Raw genomic sequence first — 13,342 nt, forward strand, 5'->3', positions numbered from 1 at the left:
CGCTGCTTAGCTCCGCGCCCTCGGCCCGCAACGTGGTGCGAAGTGCGCCGAGGCCGCCGCAGCCTTTCGACGACGTGTGGCACACGCTGCCCGATGTGTACGCGCCTTCCGTCCGCGTTTGGCGGGGAGCCGAGCTCGCGCCTTTCCCGGGAGCAGTGCAGCAGGCTTCCCCGTCTCTGTCAGGTCACTGGCCGGGACTCCCTCCCGCACGCCCCGCCTCCTGCGGCCGCGTGCGTCACCACCGCCGCGGGTTCTCCTGGGAGTTGTGGTTCGGACCCTTCCCCTCTAGCTCCGGCCCCAGCGGACTGCAGACTACAACTCCCGACAGGCTCCGCGGCGGCCCCAAGAGCCCCGAGCTTGGGGTCCTCGCCTGCCTCGGCCGGTGGTCTCGGCGCGGCTGGGCGGCCTGGCTGGCGGGCGCTGAGCGGCAGAGGGGCCACGGGCAGGCTGCCGCGCACACCGAGGCCGCTTGGCAGGTCACTAGCAGATAGAATCGGCGCTTCTCGGGCCCCCGGAGCTCCCGCGCCGAACGGGCGGGACGCAAACTTACGGGCAAGTGGAGGGGTCGACGGGGGCACTAGGGTTTGGCCTCAGTCGGGGCCCGGGGCGGCTTCCCGAGGAAGGGGGATGGGGTGGCAGGAGGCGGGGCGGACCCGGGCCGGTAGGGCGGGGTCACGCTCGGGCTGCGCGCCCGCTCTGCCCAGTCCGGCCCGGCCCGGCCCGGCCCACCCCCGCTGTCCCCCGCGGAGCCTCGGCTGGGGCGCAGCGCCGGGCCCTGACGTCTGCAGCGCCCGGGCCGCCAGCCCTCTTGCTCCGCTCCCGGCCGCAGGTCGTGTTCGGGCGCTGCGGCTCCTGCGCGCCTCAGACAGTGACTACTGCAGTAGGAGCGAGGCCGCCAGAGCCCAGGGAGCCCTGCAGGCCTCTGGGGCAGCGCCGGGTGTCGCGGTGTTTGCACGGGAGTGGGCATGTAGACAGCGGGCAACCCAGGAGCAGACCGGCTAGCTCAGCCCGCTCGCCGCGGTCCCGTCGGAGGTGCTAACTGTGCGTGTTGGCATCTCCCAGGCGCCACAGGGTTGGATGGCTCAGGGCTTGCGCTGAAGCTCAGCGAGGCTAGAGGCCGGTCCCCACGTCTCCAGGCATCAGGGCTGCCCACCAGTGTCCAGGCGGGCAGGGGGGGCGACTGGACGGCCAGACAGGTGAGCTCTCGACAGGCTTGTGGTGTGACAGTTTGGAGCTGGCTGTTTCATGCTGTGCATTCTATCTGATGCCATGTCAGAGGAGTTTTAGTTGTTTTTGAGTGTGTGTGTATGTGTGAGGGTGATACGTAATTCTCCGGCATGCTCTGAATTCATATCTAAATGAAGAAATAAGGAAAGGTGACAAAAAGGCTTCTTCCTGGTGGGCACGAGCGGGGCTGGGGATGAGGCAGACCCAGCCCTTCCTGGCAGGTCCCCTCCTGTCGACTGCAGATGCAACAAGTATCTGAAAGCCTTGCTCCCACTCAGCTTGGCCCTGGGCAGTGGTTGGGGCAGGACGCCCCAGTCTTCAGGGTTCTTGAGGCCTTTCGTTTGGGGGGGGAGGCAGGAGTCAGCTGATGACAGTCCTGTACTTCCTCTAGGCGTTTGGCAGGTCTTCCTGCTGGGCCAAGTTGGGTTTCCTGGGCTCTCGTCTCAGGGCTTCACCCTGGTCCCTAATGGGCCGGACTCCCCAGCACCCAGGATGTCCACCTTTGTCTTGGCCAGAGCTGCCACATGACAGGAGCCTGTGGTTCACCAAGTTTTGCCAGTTGATTGTGCGCCACATGGTGTTGATTCAAACGGCATCATCAGACACAGCCGGAGGCACAGGGGAAGGAGTGGCAGCTGCCTGTCACATGCCGTGTCAGTGTCATGTAACTGTGTTCCTTTGAATAAAGGCAGTTTGCCCGTTTCTTAGCTAAGTGGTATTTGATCTTTATGGCTTTTAAAAGTGTTTCCAATAAAATATTCACAAATAGGGAAGACACCTTATTTCTACACTGTCCTCGTGCATATTTCGGAAATCGTTTTGCCTCCAAGAGCTGACAGTTCCTTGAGACACGAGAAACTAGAAACCCCCGGAATAGACCCCGGTGTCCGCCTGCTTGGTTGAAATGGTAAATGCTAAAAGTGTAAAACTGCCTTTTAAAAAACGTTCTCTCCAGACTTGCTTCGCTGGCTGCCTGTTTGGTTGCTGCGTTCTGTGTCGGCATGGTTGCTAGTTTCCAACAGGAAATCTTGGAGACTGTCAAATTTGTGACCCAAGAAGTAGCAGCTAAAGGTCTGGGATGCTGACTCGAGGCTGGTTCGTGTTCTAAGGTAAGTTACAGTTCTGCTGATGTGCATCTGTCACCTGGACCCTGCTGCTCTGACGTTCCTAGCGACAACCTCTGAGGGCGTTTGGGTGCCAGGCAGGGGTGTGGCCTGTGAGCTCTGAGGAAGATGTCCGAGTGTAGTGTTTCTGGTAAAGGAAGTAAAAAGTAAGTCTCTGGGTGAATATCCCACTGAAAGGGTGCCCCCTTTCTCTGTAGCCCCTCTGGGTTTTGTCACTGCCTCCTAACTCCTGACCCTGGTCCACTCCCCACTTGCCATGCCCTTCCCGAGCCCTCTGGTGGGACTGTCTAAAGTGAAGTAGAGAGTCCTGATGGGAGGTTGGGGGCTGGGTACCTGGGGGTATGATCAGCACGTGCTGGGCCCCCAAGGACAGTGACAAAGACCAGGCAGAGAGGTGGGAGGAGAAAAGTGATGGAGAGACTTGGAAAGCTACCGGCCTCCTCACGAGGGTGCTAGAATGCTGGGCCAACACGTTCCTAAGGCCCAGGAGCTGGGTGTCCGATCTCTGCGGTGGATATGTAGGAGGGGACAGCAGGGAGGTGTTGCTGGAGGCTCTGCTCAGGCCTGAGATGAGGCGACACCATGCTGGATGGAGATGCTGAAGCAGGGGGCAGACCTCAAGACGTGCGGGGATCAGGTGCTGGGGACGAGGAGACAAAGAGGCTCCCAGGGCCGTGGGTGTCTCCAGAGCAGGCCGCTTCTCTCTTCTCCATTGTCTTCCTCAAGGGGTGCTGGTCTGGGTGCACATGGTGAGGGGCAGGAAGAGGCCCACGGCCTGTGTGTCCCATAGGGCTGTGTCCCACATGGGTTGGTGGGTTCCCGTGAGGCACAGCCCTGGGGGGTTGGCAGCCCACCTGCCAGGCCTAGGGGAGAGCTGGCTGTGCTAAAAATACCGACCGCGTGTGTAACAGGTGCTGGGCTGCCCTGGGGACCTGCCCTGCTGCCCCATGTGGGGCTGGCGGCGGCTCAGGCCTGGTCCTGGTTTCCCACAGACCCTTCGGGCATCCCCCCACCCCCCTCTTTGTTCTCTGCCTGTTCCCGTAGGGCAGGGCCAGGCATGGGCACAACTTGCTCTCCTTCTTGGGGGTGCCCCCCCCCCCACCGTGTCTTGTTGGAAGTGCTTCTGCAGCACGTGGCTGGTGGGTCCCTGAGGTCAGTAGGCGGGCAGGTGTGGCTGGCTGGGCAGGCTGACAGGCTGGCCTCACAGAGGACAAGCCACCCTGGCCAAGGAACAGCTCATGGCACTGATTCGTGGCACTCGCAGGGTCCCTTCCTGCGCCGAGTCCTTTATTACAGTGTGGGGCCAGTTTCTGGGCTCTGCAGGCAGGGACCTTCCTTGGGCTTGTCTGCCTAGGCTTGTCTGGGTCTGCGGTTGCCTGGAACGAGGCCCACTGTGGAGGAGTATATGTCGGCAGAGCATTTGGGAAGGGCAGGGAGCAGCTCCGTGTGACCCGTCTGTCACAGCCAGCTCTGGTGGCTTCCCAGCAGGCAGGAGCATCTGGCAGGGTAGGGGTGGGGCCTGTACACTAAGGGGCCGGCCACTGCTCTGCCGGCAGGCCACAGGCTCAGGCCGTGCTGCTCCGCCTAAGAAACACACGTGTGGCAGCTGCTGCTGGGGGGGGGGGGGGCAGGAGCCTGAGGCTACATGTGGGCGGCCCACTGGACCTGACCCCCAGGATGCCTCCCCTCCTCTGGAGCTTGCTGGCACCCAAGGGTGACAGGCATTCTGGGGTGGCAGGCCTGGGCTCGTGGAAGAAATAGGAAGCTCTTGGTGCTGGAGTCTGCTGCGGTCTCAGGCCCGGCTGCCCCATATCAGCAAGGGCCAGAGACCAGAAGGGAAGGCAGCTGAGAGGCGACAGCGCAGGGAGGCAGGGTGGCCTGAGAGGTGAGGCCGTCGGGGTGAGTGAGCAATGAGGAGTTTCCTTGAGGAAAGGCTGCTAATGAGTTCATGGGTTGGGAAGGTTTATCTTTCCGAAACGTGCACCTGTTTCTGTGGAAGCCTTGGAGGTCCTGCCTGGGTGGGGTGAGGAAGCAGCATCACAGGGAGCCCGTCTGGGAGGGAGAATTTGCAACAGTCAGACCTGGCCGGGTGGTTCCTGCCTCTAAGAGTCCGAGGGGCGCACTGGCTTGGACATGCAGGCTAGGCACGGACTGAGGCCCTAGCCCTATGGACAGCGCCCTTCTGGTGCCCACCCTGGGTGGGACGTGGGCCTCAGAACGGAGTTGGGCAGAGGGTAGATGTCAGATGGTCCGTGGGGCTTGGCCCCTGCCTCTGGCAGTCTGACCACCATCCCTCCTCTCTGCCCGCCTGTGGCCTTGGCTGGATGGCAGTTTCCTGAGCTGTCCAGGCCTGGGAGCATTGGGATGGGGATGGGGGTGGGACTCAGGACCTTGGAGAGGGCCCCAGGTGGAGGAGTGACCTGTGGTTTTCCTCCCTTGTTGCTGGCCAGTGTCCTGTGGCTGAGCGGGGCCACTGGGCCCTAACGGAAGCTGGCAGTAGCCTGTCTGCTTCTCAGCTTCACCCCAGCCAGCCTCAGTGTCCCTCCGGCCTCCCAGGTTCACACCCAGCCCTGCCTTGGACAGCGCCCCAGGCCAGCTGTTTTCGCAGTGTCGGGGTCCTCCTGGCAACATGGCAGACCATGGCAGAAGTGGAGTGGTGATTGCTCTCTTACAGGCTGGGAGTCCCTGGGGCCCTCTCCAAGTGCTGTTGATTTTCTCTCTTAACGGTCATTCAAATCCGTTCTTGTCATTAGTTAAAAATACTTTATTGAAGAAACATGTAATGCAGGTCCCAGGTCAGAAGTGATCCAAGTTTGCAAAGGCACATAAGCATCACTCACATCAGGAAATAGTACATCTCTGGGTCCCAGAGCCCCATGTTTGCCTCCACCACCATGAATTTGCTTGTCCTGGTTGTGAACGTCTTGTAAATGGATCCAGGTAGCGGGTACGTGGCTGCTTTCCTTCAGCACCTGTAGAGTTCTGCCTCCCAGCAGCTCCTGCGTACTGTGTGGTGGGTGTGTGTTCCTCTGGGGATAAATCATGCCTCGTGACCCAGTTCACCCTTGAGCATGCGGGGGAGGGTGCTGCTGTGAACACAGGCGCCACCTCATCTGGTACAAGTCGAGCGGGCAGACCACGGTTCTGCAGAGAAGACCCCGGAAGCGGGGCCCGGAGTGACCTTGAGGCACTGTCTATGACCTAGGATAGTGTCACACTCGAGCAGTGGCCTGGTGACCAGATGTGTTTTTTAGTCTTTGCGGGGGGCGGACCTATGCCAGTGCTTTGCCCCTTTTCTTTTGGGCTGTCTGCATTTGCACGTTCTCCCCACACCCCAGACACAAGCTCCCCGTGTTCTGTGTGCGTGGCTACTGCATCCTCCAGGCCTGCTGGGTGTTTATTCTCTTAGTGGTGTCTTGATGGACGCTGGACCTCAGTGCAGCCCAGCTTCTAAACTGGCTGCACAAAAGAGTGTGTTTTCTTCTGACAGTTTTATTGTCTTACTTTACATCCATTAATTTTTTTAATGCTTATTTATTTTGAGAGAGAGAGAGAGAGAGGCAGAGAGAGAATCCCAAGCAGGCTTTTCACCGTCAGCCCAGAGCCAGAAGCTGGGCTTGACCTCAGGAACTGTGAGATCATGACCTGAGCCGAAACCCCGAGTCAAACGCTCAACCGACTGAGCCACTCAGGGCCTCCCCCCCCCAATCCATTAATTTTCAAACAAAGATGTGCTGATGGCCCACTGTGTGCCGACCACCCAGAACTGGACCCCCTAGCAGAGGCAGACGCTCCATGAGCATTTGCTGAGGGTCCCTACCTTGCCAGGTCTCGTTCCCTGGCGATCCAGTGTCCTCTTTCCAGGACTGCACCCTCTTTCTGCCCCTGCTCACCACAGGGCGGCACCTCATAGTGGCTGGAGAGGACTTTCCAAAGGGGCATCCCACCCTTCCTCGAAGACAGGTGCCATTTGAGCCTCTGTGGCCCATGTCCCCTTCCACCAGCCGGTGGCCAGTTGAGCCTCCTTTGGTCTGTAGTGCACATGCTCACCATGCTTCTCCCTGCCCCAGGGCGTTTGCGCATGCTCCCCCCCCTCACCCCCACACACCATGCCTAGCTCCCCCAGACCTGTTCCCCACCGTGTCTCTCTGGCAGCCTTCCCAGAACTGGCAAGAGCCTGTGTGGCCTTCTTCATGTGGCCTGAGGGTACCATCTGCCTGCAGGTCCCGGAGCAGTCGTGCCCACCATGGACCCAGACCCCCAGGCAGGCGTGCAGGTGGGCATGCGTGTGGTGCGCGGCGTGGACTGGAAGTGGGGCCAGCAGGATGGCGGCGAGGGCGGCGTGGGCACTGTGGTGGAGCTTGGCCGCCACGGAAGCCCCTCGACCCCTGACCGCACGGTAGTCGTGCAGTGGGACCACGGCACCCGCACCAACTACCGCGCAGGCTACCAGGGCGCGCATGACCTGCTGCTCTACGACAACGCCCAGATCGGTGCGCGTGGCGGGCCCTGGAGGGGCAGGGGGCAGGTGACAACGCCCAGATCTGTGCGTGGGGTGGCGGCGGGCCCTGGGCGGGGGACAGATGACGGTGCCCAGATGGGTGCACGAGACAGCGGCCCTGGAGGGTGGAGGGCAGAGGCCCCGCGTCCCCTGACCCTGCCCCGCCCCCAGGCGTCCGCCACCCCAACATTGTCTGTGACTGCTGCAAGAAGCATGGCCTGCGGGGTATGCGCTGGAAGTGCCGCGTCTGCTTCGACTACGACCTGTGCACGCAGTGCTACATGCACGGCAAGCACGACCTCACCCACGCCTTCGAGCGCTACGAGACGGCCCACTCGCGCCCGTGAGTTCCACCCGCCTGGCAGGGTCGGGGCCCTGGCCTGTGACAGCCAGAGCACCTGCAGCACCTTTCCTTGAAGTGTGGCCGAGGTCACGGTCACTCCAGAGGCCTGGTCACTGGCACCAGCGCCCCCCCCCCGCCCACCTCCGTGGAAGGCAGCCTGTCCACTCTGTCCTGGCACCGGCCCTAGAGCCAGGCGTGGCTGGTTCCCCGGTGCAGCTGTGGTGGGGGCACGGAGGTGGCCTGCATCCCCTGGGGAAGCCCCCGGCGGCCTGTGCTGGGAGCGAACCCAAAGGTGTAGCTGGGGAGGCACCGTTGCTGAGGGCGGGGGGATGGAACTAGGAGTCCCCTGGGCTGGGGTGGCCCCCCAGAGGCACCACCCACGGCTCCTTGACGCTTCCCTTGCGCGTGGAGGGGCGGTGTGTGCTCTGGCTTCCGGCTGCCTGCTGGCCAGAGTGGGAGCAGGGCCAGCTGCCTGGGCGCTTCAGGTCATTCTTCCATCTCTACGTTTCTATGTGCTGAGCCCTTTCCGGGCCAGGCTGTGTGCAGAGCTCTGGGAACAACCCTAACAGCGCTCAGCCCGGGAGGAGGCGCTGGGTGCCAAGTGACTGCATACAGAGGCCCTGCTGTGAGGGGCCCAGAGCGGAGGGCAGGGACCTGCTGGGCCAGCCGCCCTAGGGCAAGAGAGCTGGGTGGGCCGGAGGGCTTGCACATCGTCCTGCTTCCCATGTGGCCCAGCACCCACTTGCTCTCTTGCAGGGTCACGCTGAGTCCCCGCCAGGGCCTCCCCAGGATCCCGCTGAGGGGCATCTTCCAGGGGGCGAAGGTGGTACGGGGTCCTGACTGGGAGTGGGGCTCGCAGGACGGTGAGTGGGGGACCAGGCCGCCCCTGGCTGTGGCTCAGCTTCACGGCACGGGCTTAGCCTGCTGGTGGGACCCTTGTCTCCCCAGGCGGGGAAGGGAAGCCAGGCCGAGTGGTGGACATCCGTGGCTGGGATGTGGAGACAGGCCGGAGCGTGGCCAGTGTGACGTGGGCAGATGGCACCACCAATGTGTACCGAGTGGGCCACAAGGGCAAGGTGGACCTCAAGTGTGTAGGCGAGGCGGCCGGTGGCTTCTACTACAAGGAGCACCTGCCAAGGCTCGGTAGGGGCTGGCCCCGAGTAGCCCACATCCGCCTGCCCTGCTGCCCTGCCGCCCTCCTGCCCCAGCGGGATCCTGGGGCGGCACCGGGTGGGGGCTGACCTCTGGAGGTGCCGGGGAGGAGGGATGCTGCTGAGGGGGGCCTGTTGCCCGCCCCCAGGCAAGCCGGCAGAGCTGCAGCGCAGGGTGAGTGCTGATGGCCAGCCTTTCCAGCACGGGGACAAGGTTAAGTGTCTGCTGGACACAGACATCCTGAGGGAGATGCAGGAAGGCCACGGCGGGTGGAACCCCAGGATGGCGGAGGTGAGCCGCCCCACCTGCTAAGCCCCCCCCGTACCCTCCCTTCCCCGCATCCTCTGGACCCCTAGCCCTCCCGCTCCACCCAGCCACGGTCTCCATGACCCGCCACAGTTTATCGGACAGACGGGCACCGTGCACCGCATCACGGAGCGTGGGGATGTGCGCGTGCAGTTCGGCCATGAGACCCGCTGGACCTTCCACCCTGGGGCTCTCACCAAGGTGCATGGGGGGCTGGGCCGAGCCCGTCTGTTCGCTTCTGCACCCCCTCCGTGTACCTGCTCAGCTCTGGGAATGCCTTTCTCCAACCCTGAAGGGAGGGGGGGGCTTTACAGGGTCTAGAAAGGACTGAGTTCCACGGAGAGGGATCCAGGTGTACAGGGATCCAGAGGGTGAGGCACTGGGGGCTGGCGGAGGCTGGGGGCTTGATCCTGGGCCTAAGGAAGCCACTGCTGCATTACAGGTGGGAGGTGACTTTCTAAACAGTGCTCCCTATGGGTGTGGGGAGCACATGGGGGGCAGCAACCGGGAGCAGTGGGAAGGCCCTTCAGGACGGAGGGTGGACACTTAGCCGGGGGTGGGTGCGGGTGAACGCTGGGAAGTAGGGTTGTGTGGGTGGGGCAGCTACCCCTAGCACGGTCCTGGACCCGGGGGTTGGGTGTTGGGGTGGGGGGAGGGTATCACAGGACAGATGGTTTGTAGAGCAAGACCTGTACAGGGAGGGTGCAGCCAGGAAAGGTTTGGGGACTGGGGAGGAGTGGCTCCTGATGCCCCTGGTCATCCCAGGACCCCACCCCCATCCTTGTGTTGGTCTAGATTGGCCTCAGCCACACTGCCTGCTTCTCCAATGGTGCATAGGGTCAGGCCCGCCTTGGCCTTCACCCCAGAGTTGGCTTTGGTCTGGTCTGGATGTCACTGCCTGGGTGCCTCTCTGGCTGTCGCTCCCACGGCTCTGGGGCTGGCCACCCAGGGCTGCCCTGGTCACTGTGGCCCTCATCCAGCTCTCAGTCAGGTGCTGGGGTCAAGTTGAGGCTCGCCTATCCTGTGGAGTTCAGTGGAGGTGGCTCCCTGCTCTAAGGCCCCGGGCAGCCACCCTTGCCTGGGGGGTGCCCCTCACATGCCTGTCTGTCACTCAGCACAACGCCTTCTGGGTGGGTGACGTGGTGCGGGTCATTGATGACCTTGACACGGTGAAGCGGCTACAAGCTGGGCACGGCGAGTGGACAGATGACATGGCCCCTGTGAGTGCCTCCACCCACCCCCGCCTCCCTCACCCCCTGGGAGACCGGCCTGTGACCCTACCCTCTCCCCACTCAGGCCCTGGGCCGCGTCGGGAAGGTGGTAAAAGTTTTCAGAGACGGTAACCTGCGTGTGGCAGTCGGCGGTCAGCTGTGGACCTTCAGCCCCTCCTGCCTGGTGGCCTACCGCCCTGAGGAAGATGCCAACCTGGACGTCGCAGAGCGTGCCAGGGAGAACAAAAGTGCGGGCACCCAGCTTGGGTGGCCGGTGGGAGGCAGGGCCGCCCCCTGGGCCGCCACTTAACTCGAGCCCTGCCCCACCCAGGCTCCCTGAGTGTTGCCCTGGACAAGCTTCGAGCCCAGAAGAGTGACCTTGAGCATCCAGGGAGACTGGTGGTGGAGGTGGCCCTAGGCAGTATGGCCGGGGCTCTGGACCTGCTGAGGAGGCACCCAGAGCAGGCGAGCTCCCGAGACCCCTGCCTCTCCACCCCTCCGCCGGCCAGCCCCAGGGAGAGGGACAGAGGGCTGGGGACTGACCTGCTGGCTCTCCTGGCAGGTGGACGCCAAGAACCAGGGCAGGACCGCCCTGCAGGTGGCTGCCTACCTGGGCCAGGTGGAGCTGGTGCGGCTGCTGCTGCAGGCACGGGCGGGCGCAGACCTGCCAGACGATGAGGGCAACACGGCGCTGCACTATGCGGCCCTGGGGTGAGGCCCCGGCAGGGACGGGGCGGGGGATGGGTCCGCAGGTGGACGCAGCGCGCCTCCCGCTCCCTCTTCCGCCAGGAACCAGCCCGAGGCTGCCCGGGTGCTCCTGAGCTCCGGGTGCGGGGCCAATGCCCTTAACGGCACCCGGAGCGCAGCGCTGCATGTGGCCGTGCGGAGGGGCTTTCTGGAGGTGGTGAGGGTCCTGTGTGAGCGCGGCTGTGACGTCAATCTGCCTGTGAGTGCTAGGTCCCCTGGCCCTACCCCTGGGGTCAAGGATGCAGTGGCATTTACCTCCCTGCCAAGTGACCGCTGCCCCCCCCCCCCCCCAAACCCCGGCAGGACGCCCATGCGGACACACCCCTGCACTGTGCCATCTCGGCGGGTGCCGGCGCCAGCGGCATCGTGGAGGTCCTCACTGAGGTGCCGGGCATCGACGTCACTGCCACCAACAGCCAGGGCTTCACCCTGCTGCACCACGCGGCCCTCAAGGGCCACACACTGTGAGTTTGGGGTGGGCATGGCCGGTGGCCAGCCTCCTGAGCTGCTGGGCCGCTCTGGGGACACGACCGACCCCCGATGCGTCTCCCTGCTCCCAGAGCTGTCAGGAAGATCCTAGCTCGGGCACGTCAGCTGGTGGATGCCAAGAAAGAGGACGGCTTCACGGCCTTGCACCTGGCCGCCCTCAACAACCACCGGGAGGTGATCCAGATTCTCATCCGAGAGGTGTGGACGCAGCCGAGGGACGGGGGCGGGTCCCTGGCCGGAGCCTGTGCCCACCCTCCCCCCTTCCCTCTCCCCAGGGCCGCTGTGACGTGAACGTCCGCAACCGGCAGCTCCAGTCCGCACTGCATCTGGCGGTGCAGCAGGCCCACGTGGGCCTCGTGCCGCTGCTGGTGGACGCTGGCTGCAGCGTCAATGCCGAGGATGAGGAGGGGGACACGGCCTTGCACGTGGCACTGCAGCGTCACCAGCTGCTGCCCCTGGCGGCCGATGGGGCCGGGGGGGACCCGGGGCCCTTGCAGCTGCTGTCCAGGGTGAGGAAGTGTGGGTCTGGGTGCCGCGGAGGTGGGCCGCAGGGGCTGTTCGCCTCCGCCGCGGGCGCCTGCCCAGGGAGCCAGGCCTTCCTGGGGGCGGGGCAGTCTGGGGGACTGCGGCCAGGGGCGTCCTTGCGACCCCGGCCGGGGCCCTGCGTTCCTGAGAAAATGCGCTGCTGACCAGCCTGGGAAAGGGCCCCCCCCCCCCCCGGGCCCCGTGGGGGCGGGGCGGGGGAGGGGTACTGTCTCCGAACCCCGCCCCTCCCCCTGGAGTCCCCCGCTTTTCCTGCCCGTCCATCTCCCGCTCTAACGTTCTAACGGCCTCAGACGGCGAGGGGTGCTCAGGCCCCTGACCCGAGGCCCGGGCGGCCGGGCTGGTCCTGAGACCTGCCCCGGCGCCCGCCCTCACTGGCGTCTGTCTGCCGCGCAGCTACAGGCCTCCGGCCTCCCGGGCAGCGGGGAGCTGACGGTGGGCGCGGCGGTCGCGTGCTTCCTGGCGCTGGAGGGCGCCGACGTGAGCTACGCCAACCACCGCGGCCGGAGCCCCCTGGACCTGGCCGCCGAGGGCCGCGTGCTCAAGGCCCTGCAGGGCTGCGCGCAGCGCTTCCGGTGAGCCGGGCGGGGTGGGGACGGGTCCCGGCGCGCGCCCCTCCCCCCCCCGCAACGCCTCGCCCCTCCCCGCCCCCGCCAGGGCCCCCTCGAGCCCCCTCCTCCGACCGCAGGGAGCGGCACGCGGGCGGCAGCGGGGGCGCGGCCCCGGGCCCCAGGCTGGTGCTCGGCACCCCCAACACCGTGACGAACCTGCACGTGGCCGCGCCGTCGGGGCCCGAGGCCGCCGAGTGCCTGGTGTGCTCGGAGCTGGCGCTGCTGGTGTTGTTCTCGCCGTGCCAGCACCGCACGGTGTGCGAGGGTGAGTGCGGGGGGGAGGGGGGCGCCGGGGGGCGGGGCCCGGGGCGGGGGGGCCGGCCCGCCCGACCGCGCGCTCCCCCTGCAGAGTGTGCGCGCAGGATGAAGAAGTGCATCAGGTGCCAGGTGGTCATCGGCAAGAAGCTGCGCCCAGGTGGGTGGGGAGCCGGGCCGCGGGCCCACGTCCCCCCGCCCGCCCCGCCCCTCCTGACCCCGATCCCCGCCCGCAGACGGCACGGAGGTGGCCGGCGCGCCCCCTGCGCCCGGCCCGCCGCGGCAGCTGGTGGAGGAGCTCCAGAGCCGCTACCGGCAGATGGAAGAACGCATCACCTGCCCCATCTGCATCGACAGCCACATCCGCCTCGTGTTCCAGTGCGGCCACGGCGCGTGCGCGCCCTGCGGCGCCGCGCTCAGCGCCTGCCCCATTTGCCGCCAGCCCATCCGCGACCGCATCCAGATCTTCGTGTAGTCCGCGCCACCCCACCCCCCCGCCCCCGCCCCCGCCCCCGCCCCGCGTCCCGGCCGCGCCCCGCCACGTTCCGGAGCCACGTCCCGCCATCGCCTTCGCAAGCCCCTACCCCGTGTTTTATAAAAAGATTCTCGGACTTTTCCGCCTGGTGCCTGCCTGGGGCGGGGGCCGGGCGGGTCGGCACCCGGGTCCCGCCCCGCCGCGCCGCCGCCCCCTACGCGGGCAGTCCTGACCGGCCCCTCTTCCGCCGCTGCCCCAGATCCGGGCTCTGCGCTTTGGCCCGTGCCCCGCGCGTCCTGCTCTTTGTGGCGCTCACAGCACAAGACGCCTGCCCGGACCCGTTCTCTGGGCCAGGCAC

At 65.3% G+C, this 13,342-nt stretch overlaps 1 protein-coding gene across 4 annotated transcripts; it reads left to right on the top strand.

Moving 5' to 3' along the window:
* The first annotated feature begins 706 nt into the window (after window positions 1-706).
* On the top strand, window positions 707-13,121 carry MIB2 (MIB E3 ubiquitin protein ligase 2). Of its 4 annotated transcripts, none has more exons than XM_040458479.1 (21): window positions 708-1,196; window positions 2,183-2,336; window positions 6,180-6,380; window positions 6,575-6,844; window positions 7,024-7,195; window positions 7,952-8,058; window positions 8,144-8,338; window positions 8,496-8,638; window positions 8,747-8,854; window positions 9,769-9,873; window positions 9,950-10,112; window positions 10,196-10,329; window positions 10,427-10,575; window positions 10,654-10,810; window positions 10,915-11,075; window positions 11,172-11,298; window positions 11,376-11,609; window positions 12,040-12,218; window positions 12,332-12,519; window positions 12,604-12,669; window positions 12,746-13,121. In XM_040458479.1, exons 4-21 carry the CDS (start codon window positions 6,598-6,600, stop codon window positions 12,982-12,984), a joined length of 2,874 nt encoding a protein of 957 aa, XP_040314413.1. In that variant the 5' UTR covers window positions 708-1,196; window positions 2,183-2,336; window positions 6,180-6,380; window positions 6,575-6,597; the 3' UTR covers window positions 12,985-13,121. The 4 variants fall into 4 exon arrangements, with proteins under 4 accessions (XP_040314431.1, XP_040314413.1, XP_040314423.1 ...); XM_040458489.1 differs by having other exon boundaries at window positions 6,250-6,380; XM_040458470.1 differs by lacking the exon at window positions 6,180-6,380 and having other exon boundaries at window positions 709-1,196.
* The last annotated feature ends 221 nt before the right edge of the window (window positions 13,122-13,342 follow it).

This window comes from Herpailurus yagouaroundi, unplaced genomic scaffold (assembly GCF_014898765.1).
Source record: "Herpailurus yagouaroundi ecotype Mexico unplaced genomic scaffold, PumYag 77, whole genome shotgun sequence".
Taxonomy (NCBI): domain Eukaryota; kingdom Metazoa; phylum Chordata; class Mammalia; order Carnivora; family Felidae; genus Herpailurus; species Herpailurus yagouaroundi.